The 22,396-nt window shown below is 47.2% G+C and overlaps 1 protein-coding gene across 2 annotated transcripts in view; it reads right to left on the bottom strand.

Moving 5' to 3' along the window:
- The window catches only part of SAMD4B (sterile alpha motif domain containing 4B), a 62,692-nt gene that overhangs the window by 27,211 nt on the left and 13,085 nt on the right, over positions 1–22,396 (bottom strand). Inside the window, exons 1-4 of one of the 2 annotated variants that reach the window (XM_011973366.1) lie at positions 16,726–16,828; positions 12,763–13,319; positions 11,077–11,138; positions 8,036–8,436 (exon numbers count right to left, since the gene is read on the bottom strand). In XM_011973366.1, coding sequence (XP_011828756.1) covers positions 8,036–8,231 — 196 coding nt within the window. In that variant the 5' untranslated portion in view covers positions 8,232–8,436; positions 11,077–11,138; positions 12,763–13,319; positions 16,726–16,828. Of the gene's footprint in view, positions 1–8,035; positions 8,437–11,076; positions 11,139–12,762; positions 13,320–16,725; positions 16,829–21,774; positions 21,777–22,396 lie in introns of those variants that run through there. The other variant, XM_011973367.1, reaches the window with a different exon arrangement.

The following is a 22,396-nucleotide window of genomic DNA, read 5'->3' as shown; positions in this document are numbered from 1 at the left end:
GCCTCCTGGGTTCACGCCATTCTTTTGCCTCAGCCTCCCGAGTAGCTGGCACTATAGGCACCCGCCACTATGCCTGGCTTTTTTTTTTTTTTGTATTTTTAGTAGAGATGAGGTTTCACCGTGTTAGCCAGGATGGTCTCGATCTCCTGACCTTGTAATCCACTCAACTCGGCCTCCCAAAGTGCTGGGATTACAGGCGTGAGCCACCATGCCCAGCTAGGGAGGAACTTTTTACTCACAACCTTTTATCTCTCCAGTCCCAAGTCTCTCTTCTTCCCTGACTTTCCAGATCCCCTTCAGCATCTGCCACTCAAAGCTAGGAAACTTCACTCCCTTGTCTGTCTTCACTTGAACCGGCTGCCAAGATTATGCAACTGTCCTTCAGGCCATCTCCACATCTAAAGACCATTTTCCAAGGGCAGAATAGGCCTTCCTGAAGTCACAGAACTTTTGTCATTCTTGCCCTCCCAACTCCACCTGGTACTGGATCAAACAGTAAGAACTCTGTGGTACCCCTGTTTGATAACTTAGTCCTACAGTTTTCAGTTCTTGATGAGAAAGAAGAAAGATAGTGATTCCCATCAGGGACAGAAAGTCAAGAATGAAAATAAATAAAAATAAAAATAAGTCAATGATATGCATCCCAGTCAAAAACACACACACATAGTTGTCTGGGCAATATGCTTCCTCCTCTGTAAAGTAAGGATTATAAAGCTGCTGAGAAAATGTAGGGAGATGATGCATGTAAAGCATCTGACACAGCGTACCCACAGTAAGTATTCAGTCTGTGGCTCAATGACGGGTGTTTTCCTCTCTTCTCCAGTAGAGTCGAGTCAGCCTGCCCCTCCAGCCCTACCCTGACACTCTCAATCGCTGTTGTTTAGCCCTTGCAGCGTAGCCAGAGGCATCTGGGACAGAGAGAAGCCTTGTCTAGTCCTTTCCCCACTCCAGAGTACTGCCAGGACTCCAGGGCTAAGGGACACAGCTTCTTCTCTGGTACTGCCAGGGGACATGACAGAACAGCCCCAAGGGTTGGGCTCAATGCAGGACCTTGTTCTGCTGCCGAGAAAGCGGAGAGTGGTTTTGGACAAATGGAGGCTGGCTCTGGGGAAATGTGTGTTCATGTGTCTGTGTGGTGGTGGTGGGGAGGGCGGGCCTCCCATGACTGAGAAGCATCAGTGAGTACTGGAACTGGTCCAAGGAATTTGTGCAGCCTCAGACCCCTTGGGGTGAGCCCAGCTGGGGCCACAAATAATGGGTGGGGATGGAACTTCTAGTTTCTTGCTCAGATCAGAAAAAGTCTGGCCCAGAGTGGAGGCACAGCAGATGCCCAACGAATACCTGCTCAATCGAACCCAGATGGTCCCCTGGAAGGTAGTGGTGTACTCTGTCTCAGGTCCTAGCAAAGTATACCTAAGTAAGAGCACAAGTTCAACAGGCAAACTTGCTGGGTTCAAAATCTAGCTCTGCCTGTACGACCTAACTCAATATAATTGTGGGCCAGTCCTTTAACCTCTCTGATCCTTGGTCTCCTCCTCTGTGCAATGGGGACTGTAAAGCCTCTAACTCACAGGGTTGCTGTAAAGAGTCAATGAGACAATCATGCAAAGTGCCTGGCATGTGGTAAGTGCTCAAGTACATTTTAACTATTACCGTTGTTGCTCCTGGTTGAATCTAAAGCCCATGCTGTTTCAGGGCTGGTGGGAACAGCTCATGTACAAGAGAACATCTGGGCCTTCCCGTTAAGATTCCCGACAGGGGTGGGGAATTTCACACAGTTATTTACCAAAAACAGACACATCTCTGGTTCCTTGGAGCTAGATGTACAACAAGCAATGATGAAATTCTGGAGGTGGGCGGATGGGGGAAGAGGCTGGGGAATGCTATGACACCAATGGCTGCTTCTCACCAAGCTGCAAACCTGGCCTCTGCAAACATGGAGAGGTCGAGGAAGACTGTGCGTATAAATGTCCTCCTTGGCTGTAGTGGCAGCAGGGCAGAGCTGGCCAGGTGACTCGAGCTAAGCAGGTCACGACCCTGGGTCCTGGCAAATTACAGGGACCAAATGAGACTGCCCTAAGAGCAAACCCATTTTTATGTACTGGCCTGGTACAACAATTGTAGTAGCCTCAGGCACCAGTCAGAGGGGCTAGGGTTTGGCTCTAAACATGACCTTCTCTGCCTCACCCCAGCTCACACAACACGACACGGGGGAGGACCAGGGGGCTCACAATTTGTTTGATGAACTGTCAAGCAGAGCCTGAAAGTGGAGGGTGGAGGCCAGGGCTGAGCTCTGGTGACTCACTTGCCATTGCCCCCTCTTGACCTCAGTTTCCCCACCCAGACTGAATGAGCCAGAGAGGGAGGAGTTTAAACTTGCTAGATATGGGGACTGACTCAGAAGACAGGAGGAAGAAAATGTAGGAAATGTCTCCCAGGAAGTTACAGGACAATGGAGGGAAGTGGAATTCAGCTCCCCTGAACCCAGTCTCCTCCCTCCTGTCCATAGGAACAGCCTTCTGGTCCAAGTCAGCATCAGGGCAAAGGAGAGGGCCAGGAATAGTTATTGTTCTAGCTCCAAAGAGGCAGGGAAGACAGCACTTGGAGAACTAACAGGGATTACAACAAGGGGCAACCCGGGACCCCTTCTTCCCTGTTCCAGGAACCCTTTGAATATTGCTTTTCTGTTTCTAGGTGTTGCCTCAGGTCCTTCTTCCATGAAACTGATGCTGGCTGCCCGGGCTGGAGGACTTCCCTATACCTTCCCAGCTGCCTGAGAGGAAGCAATGACCTAGGCCAGGCTTTCCACAGCTATAAGCCCCAACTCCCCACTTCTAGTAGGTCACACAACAGTATCCTCACCACCTTCCTGGGCCTACTCAGAATCAGCGTCAGCATCAAGACAAGTGGTTCTCCACTGGGTGCACAGAAGAGTCAACCAGGGAGCTTTAAATCTCCAGGGATAGGACCTGGGCTTCACACTATTTTTAGAAAGGCCCTGGGGGATTCTAACACAAAGCTAGGGACATACTCACCTAGGTGAACTCTGTGCTACCTGACCTATCTGAGCAGGGAGCAGGCAACTGGGCAGCTCTGACCCAGACCCAAGATTTTCCTGGAGAACTGGAGGAAGTAGTAAGGTTGGTTTTGTGGGACATGGAGATACAACCCAGAAAAAAGCAAGGGATCTGCCTCACTGGTCAGCTCTCCGGGTTTGAAGGGACCAAGCTAAAAAAGGGCTTGGAGGCTGGGCGCGGTGGCTCAAGCCTGTAATCCCGGCACTTTGGGAGGCCGACACGGGCGGATCATGAGGTCAGGAGATCGAGGCCATCCTGGCTAACACGGTGAAACCCCGTCTCTACTAAAAAATTCCAAAAACTTAGCTGGGCGAGGTGGCGGGCGCCTGTAGTCCCAGCTACTCGGGAGGCTGAGGCAGGAGAATGGCGTAAACCCGGGAGGCGGAGCTTGCAGTGAGCTGAGATCCGGCCACTGCACTCCAGCGACAGAGTGAGACTCCGTCTCAAAAAAAAAAAAAAAAAAAAAAAAGAGAAGGGCTTGGAGACAGGCAACTCTTTTTCTTTTCTTTTCTTTATTTTTTTTTTTTTTGAGACAGAGTTTGGCTCTGTCACCCAGGCTAGAGTGCAGTGGCACGATCTCGGCTCACTGCAAGCTCCACCTCCCGGGTTCACACCATTCTCCTGCCTCAGCCTCCCAGGTAGCTAGAACTACAGGTGCCCGCCACCACGCCCGGCTAATTTTTTTGTATTTTTAGTAGAGATGGGGTTTCACTGTGTTAGCCGGAATGGTCTCGATCTCCTGACCTCGTGATCCGCCTACCTTGGCCTCCCAAAGTGTTGGGATTACAGGCGTGAGCCACCACACCCGGCCAGGGAGACAGGCAACTCTTAACTGGGGACTAGTGAACCAACTGAACTCAAGATTTGGTTTGTGGAATAGGTATGCATCTTTTTGGGGACAGTGGGGAGGAGGCGAAGATTTTCTGAGTGGTCTATCCGCTAAATATTAAGAACTCTTGCCCTAGAAGAATGTGCTGGGTCTCTCCCAAGGCTCTGTCTTCTTTGACACATTATTTCAGAGCCCAAGAAGTACCTGGAAAGTACCAGAACAACCCCCTCACTGTCCAAATAGGGATCCTGAGGCCCAAGAGGGTCAGGCAGGATTGACCCAGGTCACAAGAGGTGTTAGTGGAGAGCTGGATCTACAACTCTTGGGTGTCTCATGTCTCACAACAAATGAATCATCCAGCAGGGCATCACCTCTCACACTACCTGGTGAGCAGAAGAACCTGGGTACTCATTCCCAGGCCCATCCCCTCAGGATTCTGATTTAGTAGGTCTATGGGGGGCAGAAATCTGGATTTTAACAGTCACCTGTCCCCAGTGATTCTGATGATGATGCAAGTCTGAGAAACACCAGGGAATGGGAAGGCCATAATAACCAGAGGAGAAACAAGAGTATGAACAGCTCCTTCTTTGAGGCAGGTCTCCAGGCCCAGAAAGTAGCACCTTCCTTACAAATAAGGCAGGTGGGGTTCTACTTGAGGGTAGGAGTGAGACAGGAGGCACCTGCCTTCTTAGTCTTAGAGCCCGTAGGTCTACTAGAAAACAGGCATTCAAGACTCTACCGGAATTTACCTCTGTGATCACTTCTCTTTCAACTCATGCTTTGCCCCAGTCCCGGCAGGCTTCCTGCTGACTCTGGAACACACCACGGCTCTCCCTCATTCTAAGTTCTCCTTTCCTCTCCACCTATTTAAGTACCAGCTAGTTATATTCTCACCATCTGACATGGGGCTATGGATAAAAACCTTGATTCATATATTCATTCATCATTCAATTCATTTCACAGCACTTCTCAACCCTGGCTAGGCATTACCACCAATATCCCATTGCAAACTGTCTGGGAATGGTCCTCAGGTTATTTGTATAAAATGCAGCATGTCTTTCAAGCACAATGTAGTGAGAAAAAATATTTTAATTGCATATACCTCTAAACTAGCAGTTCTGCGGAATCTGAAGAGTTCATCCTAGAGATGTTTCAAGGGTACTTATTACATCACTATTTGTAAGAGGAAGACCACATGTACCATGTGGAGGAGTCTATTGGTCAAGACCTCTAAAGAATTCTGAAGTCAAATTTGAATTCTACGTCTTACCAATTGTGTGACCCACGGCAAGTCACTGAATATCTCCAGACCTCAGTCTCTTCTGTAAAATGGGGGAGTAACAGGGCCCACCCTACAGAGTTGCTGTGAGGTGTAAATAAATACTTAACAAGAAGATATAGACGTATGTGCTGAATATGGAATGATCTTCAAATCAATTGGTAAGTGAAAAAAACCAAACCAGCTAATATGCATGTTTGGCCACACGTATTAAGACAAAACAATGACAAAGTTGGAAGGAGAATATGTATACATTCATATATGCAGGGAATTTATCTCATAAAACATAAGGAAACGAGAACGTGAAGTCTGGAAGAAAAACCTCACTTTCACATTTTGTACTATCTGATTTTACTACAAGTTCTGAAAACAAAAGCAAAAACTAAAAATACTCAAATTACCAAGTACTACTGGTGATTCTGATATACAGCCAAGAGTGGCACCCAGTGGGAATCCAACTGCCTGCTCAGGAAGAGGCAGTGGGGATGTGTGACGAAGCTATGTAAAACACTGGCCTGCCCCACAGGAGCCCCTACTCTGAAGGCAGAGTTATACCACAAACATAACTCCTGCCTTTAGTATTAGAGTAGTGGAGAGTGTGGCAGGGGTAAGAAATGGCTGAGCTCTGAGCCTGCTGCAGCTGAGCTGGGTTCTTATTGCTCTTTGTCTAGGACTAAGAACTTACTGCCAGACTAGGAACTAAGCTGATGTGACACCCGGCCTGAGTAACCGTCTCCTGCTATGATCATGCTGCTTCTGTGACTTCCACATAAAAACTCAGTAAAATAAAGGTGACTGATGCTAAGGCAGGTGGGCCTGGGGAGACGAGGGAGGCCAGGCAGCTGTGTGGCTCCCCAAATCCCAATCCTAGCAGCCCATGCTTGTTTCCTCACCTGTAAAATGGGGCTAATGACAGGACCTACCTCATGGGGTTGTTGTGAGGACCAAATGAGTCATTGACATTAAAAATAACAACTAGCAGTTATTAAGTGTTTACTACATGTCAGGCATGTAGGAAGCTACTCGTTTTTTTTTTTTTTTTTTGAGACAGAGTCTGGCTCTGTCACCCAGGCACGATCTCGGCTCACTGCAAGCTCCACCTCCCGGATTCACGCCATTCTCCTGCCTCAGCCTCCAGAGTAGCTGGGACTATAGCGCCCGCCCCAACGCCCAGCTAATTTTTTGTAATTTTTAGTAGAAACGGGTTTTCACTGTGTCAGCCAGGATGGTCTTGATCTCCTGACCTCGTGATCCACCCGCCTCGGCCTCCCAAAGTGTTGGGATTACAGGCGTGAGCCACCGCGCCCAGCCACATGTGTTAATTCATTGAATCCTCACAACTACCCTAGAAAGCAGATATAATTATCATCTTGATTTTTTTCTTTCCTTTTCTTTTTACTGAGGTTACATACTTCTCAGGATATCATCTTGAATTTAAGATGAGGAAACTGGCTGGGTGCGATGGCTCACGCCTGTAATCCCAGCACTTTGGGAGCCTGACCTGGGCAGATCACGAGGTCAGGAGTTCGAGACCAGCCTTACCAACATGGTGAAACCCTGTCTCTACTAAAAATACAAAAATTAGCCAAGTGTGGTGGCGCGCAGGAAACTGAGGCACAGAGAGGTTAAATTACTTGGTTATATGGCAAGTAACAGAACTGGGATTTAAACTTAGTCTGACTTGAGAGCCACACAAGAACACTGCTTTTTTTTTTTTTTTTTTTTTTTTTCCTGAGACAAAGTTTTGCTCTCATAGCCCAGGCTGGAGTGCAATGGCACGATCTTGGCTCACTGAAACCTCCACCTCCCGGGTTCAAGCGATTCTCTCACCTCAGCCTCCTGAGTAGCTGGGATTACAGGCGCCTGCTACCACGCCCAGCTAATTTTTGTACTTTTAATAGAGATGGGGTTTTGCCACATTAGCCAGGCTGGTCTCGAACTCCTGACCTCAGGTGATTTGCCAGCCTTGGCCTCCTAAAGTACTGGGATTACAGGCAAAAGCCACAGCACCTGGCCAAGAACACTGCTTTTAAAGTTAATATACAAGTAAAGACAGTACTTGGCTTGTTGTAAGGGCTCAATATGAACTATTATTCTGAAGAAGGTGCAAAGAGTTAGGGTGACTAATTTGGACAAACCGCATGGAGCCCCTTGGCACTGGGGCCAACAGTTCTCCATCCAGCTCTGTGGAGGCCCACACAGCCAGAACAGCTTCAGCAGTAGCCCCTGATTCTAGCCTGACTCCTGTCTACAACTGGGGCCTAAGAGACAGGTCTTAGAGAAGCCTGGCTCACCCATCCCAATGCCAATCTCACAGGACACAGACTGCCTCTCTAATAAGTACTTAGGGAACTGACAGGATGAACTCTATCTAAATTCAAAACTCTCTGGAACTGGAAGCTGCTTATGCTTTAAGTCCAACCTAACTTTGAGGGTAAAGAATAGTATAGGATGACATGAATTTTGGAAGAGTTCTCAAATTACCTCCTAGCCCTGATATCCTGAAGCTTAAGAAATTAATTACTGCTCACCTTCTATACCCCTTTCATAATGACTAATTTAGTCTGTTCCTTTCAGCAGCCCACATAAGCTACTCTACATGATCTTCCTGTTATGGGGAGTTTCCAGTTTGCACTGCCTTCTCCCATAAGTCCACCATGCCATGCCTGACGATTTATGGCAACACAGTCCCAGAAAACCCATGATGATAACTTAGGAAGTAAGGAACTCCCCACCCACCAAGCCTACAACCCATTTTAGCCCCATTGTTGAGTTGACCTCCCTACCCATGCGACATCTATTCCAGGTCTCCCTCCTGCTGTGCTCCCATCTCTAAGGGTGGAGACTCACCAGCACTGTTGGCCTCCGACTCCAGCAGGTGGATGTCATTGCAGTCCGCCAGTGAGTGCTCCAGGCAGAGCTGCAGGAAGCGGGCCTGGGTACGGGTGACCCGTTTCAGAAGTGACAGCAGGGCCACTGTCTGCTCACACTCATTCCAGCCCTTGAACCAGCCAGCGAGGATGCCCACCTGGTCTCGGAACATCATGGTGCCGGGCCTGGGGCCAGGGTGGGGGGACGGCGGTGGCGAGGGCCAGCGCCGTCACATGGTCCCGGCTCTGGCCTCCTGTTACCTTTCCCCTGAGGGCCAGGGCTTAAGGACGTTTCTGGGCGTGGTGGCAACGATTGTGAGGGGAGGAGGAAGCCTGCTCACATGGGGGGAGGTCTTGGTCCAGCCACGCCTCTCCAGTCTCCTGAAAAAGGAAGCAAAGGGGTCAAACAGAAAGAAGGGGCTGAAACTTGCCTGGTGAGTGTGGGTTGAGGGGGCATGAAGGCCTCATGCCTTTCTCTTTCAGGGTACTTGCTCTGCTGAGCTCCTGGAAGAAAGATGAAGCCAACACCAGATATTAAAGCAACTTTCACCCAAACCTCCAGATCCAGAGAAAAGGCGTGACTGGGACTCAGATGCTTATCCCAGAGACCAAGAAGATGTTGGCCCCCACACCTGGCTGTTATAGTGTCAAAGGAAGCGGATTTAATACAGAAAATACACTGGAAAGATTTTTCAGAAGTGGGAAATAGAAGGCTGCAAATTATGAGAAAAGATATGAATTGATGGCGATCTGGCCCAAGGTGACATGACTAAGCACAGCACATCTCTGACCTTGCTGGTTTCTGGCTACCTTTTCTGAGAGCTAGACAGTGTATCTGCTAACCTACTGATAGAACTCCAAGGGCTCTCTAAATTACTTCAAGCTAGTCCCGCAATGCTGGCAGAGGATGGATGGTGGGGTAGTGACCCTGGTGGAGATCTCAGGTATGCAGCCAGTCATCTGATCAGTAACTGGCTGGGTATCTATCAGGTGTGGGCATGGACAAAGGGCTTTTCAAAGATCACCAACAGGCTGAGGGAATCTCGCCCCCTCTAACACAGCTCCCTGACTCTGGAAAAGATATAGCCCTGATTTATCAGATTTTACTCATCTCTATTCTGAGGTGAATCGCTCCCTGTCCTCTTAATTCACCTGAAGGCTGCTCCAAACCTAAACTCTCTGGTTGGGAAGTCCCCCTGACTTCCAGAGATGCCAGCTTGTCTCAGGCTCCTCTTGGAAGCCAAGAAAATGCCAACCTGAGGGGAAGTGGACAGATCAAAAGTCAAAAACTCACAAGCTGCAAAGTGTCCAAATCCCCCTTAGGCAGGAACTACAGAAAAGTTATTCCAACTAGGCAAACAACAGCTCTATTTTTCAGTTGGCTGGTTTCTGGACACTACTCCGAAGCCTTTTTCTAAGTGTCTTGAGCTCCATATCTCCACTCAACATTTCTTCCATCTGTCTCTCTTGCAACCAGTGCCCTTGACGCTATCCTCAAACCACATTCAGCTCCATTCCCCTCTGGCTGCCAAAGGACTAAGGTTCCCTGGACTGAGAACTTCATACAAAGACCCATTGAACCTACTGGGCTCAGGTCTAAGGGAGCTACTCAAATCTCTCTGAACTTCCCTGTGCTTGCTGAGGAGGGCTGTGGGGTGCATTAGGCAACAGCTGTGACTTGCCTCACAGATCCCCTGTGGGGCCCCTAAACAGATGGAACTGGCCTGGTTGCCAATCCCTTTGGATGTAAGAAGCAAGAAAGGTATGAGGGAAAATGAAACCTTGCTCCAAGTTAAACAAGCATCCAGCAATTTTTTTTTTTAAAAGGGAAATCAGATGTCACCTCCCTGGCCTAAAATTCTCCAATGACTTCCCATTGCACTTAAATTAAATCTAAACAAGGTCAGGAGTGGTGGCTCTTGCCTGTAATCCCAGCACTTTGGGAGGCTAAGGCGGGTGGATCACTTGAGGTCAGGAGTTCAAGACCAGATTGGCCGAAGTGGCGAAACCCCATCTCTACTAAAAATACAAAAATTAGCCAGGCGTGCTAGTGCACACCTGTAATCCCAGTGATTTGGGGTGCTGAGGCACGAGAATCACTTGAAGCTGGGAGGTGGATGTTGCAGTCAGCCAAGATCACGCTATTGCACTCCAACCTGGGTGACAGGGCAAAACTCTGTCTCAGAAAAAAGAAAAAAAAAAAAAACTAAACAAATTCCAAACTTCTTATCTTGGCCTACACAGCCCTATAGGACTCCTGTGGCCACTCCAACCTCATCTTGTACCAAATTATTTCTTATTCAGTGGAATTGTCTTCCCCTAGAGGCTGACTCCTACTTGTTATTCAGGTCTCAGCTCACTGCCATTTCTTCAAAGACAGCTTCCCTGACCATCCAATCTCAGGAGTTTCTCCTCCAATTATATTAACACTATTTCATTCCTATATAATTTGGCACTCTCAGGTATCACCTTATTTATGTTTCTCTCTACTGACCAAAATGCAAGCCATACAGTCAGCCAGTGCCTACAACAGTGCCTGGCATGCAGAAGGTGCCCAATATATATTTATTGAATAAATAAATAGCTATAGAAAGTGAATGTGGAAGCCACACTTGGGATTTCTACAGCCCTGGGGGGAAACAAGATAGAAGGAACAGCTCAGAGGATGGCAAAGGAATTTGAAAACCTTGTTTTAAGAAAAAAAAAATTGAAGGCACTGAGGAGATTTCCTCTAGGGAAGAGAAGACTTAAGGGGAATGGCATAACTGACTTTGGATATCTGAAGAGGTAGCACACAGAAGATAAATTATATTTGTTCTTTTACTCTAGAGGAGAAAAGCAGGGTAGATGATTCTAAGGGAGTGACAACATGGGATATGGGAAATGTTGAAAGTCAAGAAAATTCAGTTCTAGTCCTGCCCCAAGCCACCGATTCACTTTGATCACGGAGCTAGTCTGTTCTCTTCTCTATAATGTATGACAAGGAGCTGGACTGGGTGAGACATGACAAATAGGTTTTACCTCACAGGCTAACTCCAATCGATTGGTAGTTGGCTGCCTGGAGCACTGCGATGAGAAGAATCCTGAAGAAATGAATGGGAATATCCATTAACGGGGAATGATTAATAAATTGGGGCAGATCCCACATTGTATGATATAACATATCTATTAAAAACACGCCTAATCTGGCCAGGCGCAGTGGCTCACTCCTCTAATTCTAGCACTTTGGGACGCTGAGGCAGGCAGATCACTTGAGGTCAGGAGTTCGAGACCAGCCTGGCCAAGGTGGCGAAACTCCATCTCCGCTAAAAATACAAAAATTAGCCCGGTGTGGTGGCGGGCGCCTGTAGTCCCAGCTACTTGGGAAGCTGAGGCAGGAGAAACACTTGAACCCGGGAGGTGGAGGGTGCAGTGAGTCGAGATTATGCCATTGCACTCCAGCCTGGGTGACAGAGCGAGACTCCATCTCAAAAAGAAGAAAAGGAAACAAAAAACAAACCTATATACAATGTTTGATCTGTAATTACTTGGAGGGGTGTCCACAAGCTACACAGTAATATGTACAATATAATGCCATTTTTTAAATTAAAAGAAGCCACATACAAAACCCCTTATATATCTTATATATGAATATCTATGTCTGTATGTGTATAAATGTATAGAAGAATACACCCTCAGCTGCCAACACTATCTTGGAGAAACAGGGGGATTATTAACACTATCTTTATATAACTTTGTACTATTTCACTAGCTGCAAGTGAATACATATTGCTTTTGTAATTTTTAAAAAAGAATTTAATGAAAAACAATTTTAAGGCAGCATACTTCCTGACTCAGTGAGAAAGAGTGCTGTGATTAATTATCAATGTTTGCCCTGGATGCAGGGTGGATGAGTGGTAGCTCACGCGCCTAAAAAAAATCGGTTTTCCTTCCCAGCTCCAGCATTTTGTGGCTTTCAGTCCCAAGGAGGCAGCAGCTGCCTCAACATAAGGAAGAATTTTAAAATAACGCATCTGTCCAAGAATGGAACTGGCTGCCATGTGAGGAGGTAATAAGCTCCCTGGCTGCTGGAAGTGGTCAAGCGGAGGCTGGATGAACATCCCTTGGGAGTGGGAGGGATTCCTTCACTGGGTGGCAACTCATAAGATAGAAGGACATGTTACTATTTCAGAGGGAACATTTGTGACGGGAGGTTTGATATGCCAACAGCATTTACAGCAAAAAAACGACCAAATCCACAAACAGACCAAAGTTGTGCACACTCTTTCCCATAAATTCTTTTACTGGGTTGTTACTTTTCCTAAGCAATAGCACTGTTCCCCCACTTCCATCCACCCAATAAGCTGCTGACTAAACATTAATCCAGCTTTTCCCCCTAGGCCAAATGATAGAAGCAAAGCTTTGGGACATAATGGGGTCTCAAACATGACGCTTAGAAGGCCAGGCTTTGAACAAAGCAGGCCAACTGGGACTATGGTGAGTTGGAAAGTCCACACCCGGTCTAAAGGGAGAAGTCACTATCCACCTCTTATCAACTGTTACCATGAAGGAATGTGGGTCCAGTATTGTTACGTCTTAGTTGTTTTTTTTTTCCCCACTAAAGAGGAGCTAGATGTCTGGATTTTAAAGTAAAATCCCCCTATTTTCAAATGTGGGAAACGAATCACATTAGAACAACAGTGAATGACTACACAGAAGAAAACATACCTGTGGTCCTTGGAACAGATGAGCACAAACTAGAAAAAGACCAGAAGTCTGCTAACTACCCCTCCCTTGGGCCTCTCTGGTTTATACCTTCAAGCCACCCCACTGCTCAGGGAATATGACTGGTGGAGAAGATCTAGTGATGGAGGATGATTCTGACAGTCTTCAGTAAACACTGGAGGCTTTAGTGAAACAGTTACTTCTAAGATTTCACTGTTAAAAAAAATCATCCCTGAAGGAAGGGTTCCTATGTCTTCTGGATGAGAGAAGGATGTTTTGTGTTTGGTCTAGATGTTAACTGGAGAGGACTGAATGGCCCTCTTCCACTGAAGGGCCAGAGGCCGCCTGCTACTTTCTATCCCATGTGCTTGGCTGGAGTGACAGAGGGAGATCTGTGTGAGGCATCTCACTGTGGCAGCATCTTACTGTATCCACTTCCATCTTCTAGTATCAACACCCTGGGTTCCCCTTGGAGAAGGAACTGTCTTTCTTGGCTCCAGAAGTGGATATGGGGTAAAGCCTGGCCAAGGAGAGTCCTCTCTGGATTTTTGCTGGAACTACTAAGGAAAATAAGTCACTGGTTAGGGTTGCTCAGATTATACATCGTCTCATGATGTCATCAGTTGCCACCTCTTCTATTTCATGGTGGAAGCCTGCTTCAGAATGAAACTAACACAGGTAACAGTAGAGTCAAGAGATGGGGGAGGGGGAAAGGGAGGTCTGTTCACATGATTTAAAACCTAGATGCAGCTAGCCTGAAGCCTCCCCCTTGTGCCCACTCTTTTCAGTTACATAGATGAATAAATTCCTTTTTGACTTAGGCCAGTTTGAGTTGGGTTTCAGTTAAAACTGGAAGAGCCTTGACAATTCCCATGCAAAACAGAATTCACCACTGGTCTGGTCTCTTTGTCCTCATGTTACCAAAAATGACTCCTTGCCTTTGAGGAAAGACACAAGAGGGGGACCTCTATAACAAAAGTCTCTCCAACAGCCCAGCAATATTGCAGCCATACTTGAAGAGGTCCAAGTGATCTTCTTGGGAAGCCCCTACCACCCTCCAGAGGTGGCAAACGAAGTTAACAAAATGGCTAAGAAGGCTGGGCGCAGTGGCTCACGCCTATAATCCCAGCACTTTGGGAGGCCTGGGCAGGTGGATTGCTTGAGCTCAGGAGTTCGAGACCAGCCTGGGCAACATAGTGAAACCTTGTCTCTACAAAAATTACAAAAAAATTAGCCGGGTGTGGTGGAGTACACTTGTAATCCCAGCCACTTGGGAGCCTGAGGCAGGAGAATCACTTGAGCCCAGGAGGCAGAGGTTGCAGTGAGCCAAGATCGTGCCACTGCACTCCAGTCCAGCCTGGGCAACAGAGTGAGACCCTGTCTCAAAACAAACAAACAAACAAACAAACAAACAAAAAAAGCTAAAAGCTCCAGACCAGCCCGGGCAACATGGCAAAACCCTGTCTCTACAAAAATTAGCTAGGCATGGTGGCGTGCACCTGCAGCCCCAGCTACTCAGGAGGCTGAGGTGGGAGGATCACTTGAGTTCTGGAGGTCAAGGCTACAGTGAGCTGAGATTGTGCCACTGCACTCCCACCTGGAGAAAGGCCAGGTGAGGTGGCTCACACCTGTAATCCCAGCACTTTGGGAGGCCGAGGCGGGCGGATCTCCTGAGGTCAGGAGTTCGAGACCAGTCTGGCCAACACGGTGAAACCCTGTCTCTACTAAAAACACAAAAAATTAGCTGGGCATGGTGGCAGGCGCCTGTAATCCCAGCTCCTCAGGAGGCTTAGGCAGGAGAATTGCTTCAACCCAGGAGGTGGAGGTTGCAGTGGGCTGAGATCGTGCCACTGCACTCCAGACTGGGTGACAAGAGTGAGACTTTGTCTCAAAAAAAAAAAAAAAAAAAAAAGTTAAGATGTTCCAGGGCAAACTGCCCTCTGGGCTTCTTCTCTGCCCCAGTGAGAAAAGGCCCATATGCCCATAAACAGCGCCTCTGGAGGCCAGCTCTCTTCATTCAGAAGCAGAATGTGGAGTCAGACCTGGCTTAAATCCTGGTTCTCTGTTATACTTACTTGCTGTATTGACTATGGCAAGTAACTCTGTTTCTTCCTCAATGCAGCTTGTTAGAAGAATTAAATGAAACAATGTATTTAAAAATAACTAGCATGATGCTTTTTCCCTCCGCTATACTTCATTTCAATAGCAATCACGATGTTTAGCATGTCTTCATACATCATACATTGTCAGGCCCTTTGCTAACAGCTTTCCACAGATAAGCACATTTGACTCCCAAAACTGTATTTTAAAAATATATTACATACATATACGAATATATTGTCATTTTACAGATGGAGAAACTGAGGCACAGAGCAGTCACTTTGCCCAAGACTGCACACTAAGCTGAGATTTTCAAGGCCAGGTAGTCTGGCTTCAGAGTTCTTGCTTGCTCTTAACAATGCAACGAAGCTGGGCATGGTGGCTCACACCTGTAATCCCAGCACTTTGGGAGGCTGAGGTGGGCAGAACGCTTGGGCCCAGTGAGACCAGCCTGGGCAACATGGTAAAAGTTGGGCCTAAGGGCCCTTTAATATCAACATCTCTGGATAAATAAGGGGATCCTATCTGCCTTTTTACCCATTCCTACTTCTTTTTACAGCACGACCTAGGCCTTTGAGGAACTGACACTTCATGAACAAGGTAACAGGCTAGTTACCTAGGGTTAACTCACTTTCATAACCTGAGAAGAGACTATCAGAAGCCAAGGGAGCCCAACTTCTAAGAACCAACCATTACTTTCAGAAACTCCTGAAATATGTACACAAAACATGTATACCACTGCATTAGCAGAGAATGAGCTTTTTGTATGAATGGTGCTGGGGAAGGGAGGGAGAGGAGAGAAGCCAGCCAGGGCCTCCTCGAAGATAAGCACAGTATGGGGAGCTCTGGGAAACTCTGCAATAGAGAGGAAGCTAGTGTTCTTCCTCCCACTCCTAAATGTCTTGACACCCCTTCCCCTGAAAAGTTTATCCTGTGCTTCCTTTCCCTTCTTAATGCTTGTTTTCTCTCACTTAGGAATGTAATCAACTCCTGTAGATTCAATTATCACCTCTCTGTGGACAACTGAGACATTTTTTGAGTCATCTTTGACTTCTTCCATTTCCCAAAGACCCAGTCATTAGGTCTTGATATTTCCTTTTTCTTAATGTCAGCTACACATGCCTTCCTTACCTTTCCCCAAACCTATGTGGCTCTAGAACCAGACTGCCGGGTTGGAAATATAAGCCTGCCACTTACTACCTGTGTAATTTTGGGCAAGTGATTTCACCTTGCTGTGCCTGTTTTGTCATCTGTAATGTGGGTGTAATAATAGTACCTATTGAGGAGGAAGACAGAAAATAATAATAGTGCCTACTCTCATAGAGTTGTGAGGCATAAATGACTTGGCTATTATTACTATCCTAGATTCCTCTCTTTCTCTAATCCTATCATCAAGTCCTGTTTTCTGTACACCCAAAATATATCTGCTTCTCTCCATCTTCACTACCACCACCACATTTATGTCACCATTTCTCATCTGGACAAATGGATTGTCTCCCAACTTTCCTTCCTGATTCTGTCCTGACCCTCTGTTTTCCTCCCAGAAACCAAAGTGAGCTTTCTAAAAAAAATTAATCAGATCATGTCACTGTCTTGCTTTCAAAAACTTCCTTCTAATAGTTTCCCAATCACCTTAAATGAAAATAGAAACTCCTCACTGTGGCCCTTAGGCCCCAAGTGATCTGGCTTCTGTCAGCCTTTCCAACCCCTCGCCCCTCTCCCTCACTTAGGCTTTAGCCATACTGGTCCTTGTTATTCCCTGAACACATCGCAGGGCTTTTGCACCTGCTGACCCCTCTGCCTGAAATGCTATTCCCCAGACTGTCACAAGGTTAGTTTCCTCTCATCAATCAGATCTGGGCTCACCTGTGCCCCATTCTGCCTCATCTCCCCAGTAGGAACGAGTCTATGATATCATCATTAAGAGATGTTTCTTCAAAGGCTGCAGCTCTTCCAAAAACACCTAGACTATAAGACCCATGAGAGAAGGGAAGATTATAGCTATATCATTCATTGCTACATCTCCAATTCTACCATAGCACGTGGTACATAGCAGGCCCTCAATAAATATCTGTAATAAATTTTCCCACCTTGCAGAGGTCCTTTTTCTGCATGTAGCAATGCTTAGATTAGAATGTTCCACTCCCAGATCTTCCTACAACTGGTGCCTTCTCATCTTTCTGGTTATCAGGCTCAACTGTCACCTCCCAAAAGAGGCCTCTTCTGATCCCCCTGTCTACAGTGGCCACTCCCACCCTCTCTTTCACACTGTTTTATTTCCTTCATAGCATGAATCACTCTCTGATTTCTTTGTGTTTCACTCCCCCTATCAGAATATAAATTCCATGAATTTCAGGACTTTGAATGTTTTATTCACTGCTCTGTCTCCAGTACCTAGAACAGTGCCTCCAAGCATTGTTTAATGAATGAGTGCAGGCTGGAGATATTTGAGACTTGCATACTCCATACACTGCTGTTCTGTAACTTGCCCTGAACCTGCTTCTATTCAACAAGTTTACACTAAAACAAACAAAACTCCACTCACAGCAACCCTACTTAACTCTCTTCCAAAGTTCTGTGTCTTGGAAACCTAAAACGGTGGTGAGGGTATTGCCAGTACTCCTGGATTCTGCTTCCCCGAGGCCACCATCAAGCCAGGCTGATCACCTCATATCACCCGTGATATCCCAAAGCAAAGTGTGGTTGAGTCGGACCAGCCATAAGCTCTCTCTAGACCCAAACCATCACAGAGCAGATGATGACCGGGGCTGGGGGACAGTGGGGAGGCAGACTACCATCAATGCTCAGAAAGTTCATGGGATGGAATCACAGGCCTATTTGACTCAGCAAGCCAGAGACTGAGTTGCAGGGTACAGAACCCAAAATATGTTTCTAAGGATCTTCTGGCATAATCTCACATCTATTCAAGGAAGAAACTATTTTCAAACTGGGACTCTCAAGAAAGAGTTCTCTTTCCACTAAGGCTTTCCAAGGAGGTAGGGTTAAAACCTGGGGCTGCTGAGGACCATCTTTGTTACCCAAAGCAGAAGCTTGTTGAAGATGAAGCTAACTCAGTGGAGAAATGGGAGGAGATGTCTGAGAAAATTATTTGAACACCTGGATGCAGTAGGCCTGAAGCCAACCTAGCTCTGGACTTTCCAGTAACAAGAGCCAATTAATCCCCCGCTTTTTTCCTTAAACTACTTTGAGTTAAGGTTCTATCACTTCATGTTTTTAGAGTTCTGGCTACGAGTTTTTTTTTTCTTTTTTTTTTTTTCTTCTAACATTGCAATTACGGGCAAGGCATTGTTCTAAGTACTTTACATGTATTAACTTATTTAATCCTCATAACAATTCTATGAAGTAGAGTATCATTATTTCCTTCATTTTTTTTTTTTTTTTTTTTTTAAGCTGTGGAAACTAAAAGACCAGAGGAGTAACGTGTCCTAGGGCACAAAACTGGTGAGTTGTAACTTGGGACGCAAATCCTGTCCAGACCCAGGGTCTGCATACCTAACAACTACAACCCCATTGCAGCCAAACCTATCTTAACTAAAAATTCAACTTTTTGACCCAAGGCACTACCATCTTGGGATGGACAGTGCCCACAGACCTTCTATTAGTCCCACCTGTCCTTAATCTCATCATATGCAAAATGAGGATAATGGTAGTTTACCAACCTCATAGGGTTCCTATGAATACCTGTAAAGTGCTTAAACAGTGCCTGGCAGTTAGCAAGCATTCAAAAACCAGTGGTCATTATTATTACTACTCTGTAGGTCACTAAAGTGCAGTTGGCAAATACAATGCAAATAGAGAAAATCTGTCTTCTTTCATCTCTATCTTTTGGGTGAAGACAAGAGATACCATGCGTGACAGATCAGGAGGCTTTCTTGTCTTTGATCCATTGCTTAAGCTGTTTCTTCTGCCTCTAACGCACCATGATTGTCCCAACTCCCAGGGAACACTATCCAGCCCAAATACCACCTTTTCTGTGAAGTTTCCAAGTAAAGGGCTCCCCCTCACTGCTGAATTTCTACAGCATATAATTTGTACCTCATTTTCTGCTCTGTACATGCCCAAGCCCCCTACTGGTATTATGAGCTCCCTGAAGGCAGGCCCCAGTATTTACCCTGGGGTCTCTGTTTCCCCTTCTGGGCCCTAGAGAGAAACAGAATCCCTTGAAAAAACTTCAGAGCTCTGTGGAGGCCCCAGACTTAGCAGCTGATAGGGGCTGTTAAGAGAAGTCAACCAGGACGGGGTGAGGCAGGTCACCAGGCAAAGGACTTGGGGTAGCTCAGAATCAGGAAACAACACAAAGAAAGTCCCAAAGACAGGAGCAAGTATGGCAAGGGGAAAGGCAAAGGGTGCTGTGTGGAGATAAAAAGGGAGGTGAGAGGAGAGGAGGGGGCAGGGAGAGTGTGCTAAACCTGAATGCGGAGTGAGATCTGAGAAACTTGGAGATTTCTGGCCCAATGCAGAAGGAAGAGTTGCTTATTCTCTAGTGATTTCCAGTAACTTATAAAGGGTAGATCCCACCTTGTGGGATTCAAAGAACAAGACACATCGCGTACTTTCAGAGTTCCTAGTCCAGTAAGGGTGAGTGGGCAAGTACATTAAAAACTACAAGGTTGAAGGTGAGCGGTGTTCTAAGAGGTACAATGGGGGTGGAGGGGTCTGGGCAGTAAGACACAGAATGAAAAGACCTCCTGAGGGTGCCTTAAGGGGAGGATGCCTATGTGGAGAAACGGATGGACAAGAAGAGATGGACATGTGTGTTCAAAGAAGCAGCAATTTAAAGAAGCACCAAAGGCTGGGAGTGGGCTGCAGGGATAGCCAGAAAGAGAAAGCACCAAGGAAGATCTGAAAAGAAACCATTCAAAAGTAGAATGGGAAATAACTGCTCAGAGGATGGAGTAACCTTGTGGAGAAGCCAAGATCCTTTCAAGGTAGGTAAGAAATCTTTCTGGAGGATGGGTACTTTGTAAAGGGGATTCCTGGGAAACAGGAAAATAGCAGTGAGCAGCAGGGCACAGAGGCACACCCTGAGGCATCTTTCAGGGGGTTTTTGTGGGGAAAAGGAAATCCTCTTAAAGGGCACAGGTTCTTAAACTTGTGTGTGCATCAAAATGACCAGGATTGTTTGTTAAAAACTCTGATTGCTGGGCCCTGCTCCCAGGTTTTCTGATTCAGTAGATCTGAGTAGGACTCAAGAATGTGTATTTCTAACAAATGTGGTTGCTGCTGGGCCAGGAACCACACTTTGAGAACCACTGCTATAGTGGAAGGGATTCTTTGGTGAGGAGGCTCTCAAAGGGGAGAAGGAAGAAGGCTTCTCAAAGGGAAATGGGGAAAATCCTGTCTCTAAGGAGGGTGTTAAGTGTCTCTTGATCTTGAAAGGGAACAGGGGTCTATGAGGATGGGACCTGAGAAAAATGGTCTGAAAGAAAGGTCTTGGAGCATTGGGATTTCAAGGGGGTGGGGAAAGGTGTCTCTCAAGAATCTTTACAAGGAAACATAGAGGCTCTTGAGTGATGAGTCTGGAGAATGTTGGGGGCCTCTGAAGGGATACTAGGAAAAGGGGGCCCCCTGAGAAAGGTCTCTGAGTTGACTTCAGAGGAAAGAGAATGGGGAAATGAGATGGTGTAAATAGGAATTCTAAAGCGAGGGGGTAAATTTGATAGGGTACTGAATAACGTTTCTTGGGGATGTCAGAAGTGGAATCTGAGGGGAAGTTCTGAGGAAGTCTCAGGAAGCGCTAGGAGTGGGTGGTTGATGGAGGGCAATTTGTGAGAAAATTATCTAAAGAGTGTCTGAGGAAGGTGTGGTCTTCTGAGACTGGTCCTGGAGTGGGATGACAGAGTGATCTTTTTAGGAAAAACTCTTCAGAGATCTCAGCTGAGGAGAAACCTGAGTAAAGTCTCCGAAAGAGTACATGGGGAAGGCGGGGTCTTCTGAGTGTCAGAGGAGTGGGTTTTTCAGAAAGAATTCTAGGACTTTCTCAGAGCAGGAGCTCAGAGGGTTATTTTGGGGGGAAATTAGGTGTGTGTGAGGGTCTTCTTCAGGGGATTCTAGAGGATTTAGCGGACCTGCGTGAGCAAGTTCAGGGAGTGACATCTCCAGAAAAGCCCCTTAGTAAGGCAGAAGTATTGATTCAAGGGGTTCTGGGGGTGTCAGGAAGGTCTTGGAGGGATTTAAAGAACAACATCAGGAGGGTTCCAGGGGTTTGCTGGGGTCTCTAAGCTGTGTGTGTGTGTGGGGGGGGGTCCTGAAAACCTGCATCTCAGAGGGGTCACCAAGAGAATCTTACGGTCTTACAGGGGTTGTGAGGAGGATCTTTAGAAAATTCCTCTAAAACCGGTCTGCAAGGGGGGATTCTGAAGTGTAAGTGAAGGGGAGTTCTAAGGGATCTGAGAGATAAACCACGAGGAAAGTTTTCAGGATCCTTAAACCATTTTTGGAGCGTGTGATGTGGGGGACTGGAAAATATGTGGAGTATGTAAAAGGGGTTTTGGAAGAAGCTTTTGAAATATGAAATTGAGAGTCCTCTGGAGATTTCAGGCAATCGCTGGACACTTTAAAAATGAGTGGGGGTGGGGAAGGGGGTCCCGGGGAAGATCGTTGGGCTACCTGAGGGTGATCTCTAGGGCATTTCAGGGTGGTGAGACCAGGGGGAGACAGGAGGCCTCTGGGGGAGACTTTTGGGATCTGTGGAAAGATCCAGAGGGATACGTGAAGGGGGAGTGTGTATTAGAGAAGGTTGCAATATAGTGGGGAGTGGGATGGGGTCTTCCAGGTGAGTTTTTGGGATCTGGGGGCATTTCAGAAAGTCTGTGAGGAAGGTTTATTTTGGGGATATGGGAAGGAGATCTTCAGGGAAGATGATCAGGGTTCTTCGGGGGCATTCTGAAGGACTTCTGGGAGGGGGACTCAGAAATGCAGGGGGTATGAGCGGAAAATCTCCAAGGAGGTTTCTGGAATGGGGTAAGTAGGAGGGAAAATTCTTAGGATCTGGGAGGGGGAAGTCGGGTGAGCCTGTTGGGCTGTGAGAGGCAGGGCTCTGGGGGAGAGTTCTGGAACGGACAGGGGTCCGGAGGGAGCCTTGGGGAGGTGTGCAGAGCTCGTGAGGAAGGCTCCTGGAGCAGCTATGAGAGCCACGCTGTGGAATGGACGAGGAATGGCCTCCGAGGACTATTTCTGGAGACAGGAGGACGACGGGGGCTTCGGGGCCAAAGAGTGGGGGTCTGCAAGGAAGGCTGCCGAGACTCACGAAGGGCTCGGGGAGGCGGCTCCACGGGAGGGGTGGGTTCTGCAGGGACCTTTCGGGGCGCACACGGGGGCTCGGCAGGGTTTCCGGGGCTCTCCGAGGAGGATGTGCATGGGGTCCTGAGGAGGGGCCCCCGGCCTGGCCCTTCGGCAATCCCGAGGGCATGGGGAGGATTTCGGAGAGAAGCTTCTGCCAGGGCCCAGGAGGGAGACTGGGGACGGGCGCGGGGCTTCTCCCGTGGGCCCGACCCCCGAAGCCCGCGCTCCGCAC

The sequence above is a fragment of the Mandrillus leucophaeus genome, unplaced genomic scaffold (genome assembly GCF_000951045.1).
Source record: "Mandrillus leucophaeus isolate KB7577 unplaced genomic scaffold, Mleu.le_1.0 Scaffold137, whole genome shotgun sequence".
NCBI lineage: Eukaryota > Metazoa > Chordata > Mammalia > Primates > Cercopithecidae > Mandrillus > Mandrillus leucophaeus.
This window is presented reverse-complemented; position numbering and strand designations above follow the sequence as displayed.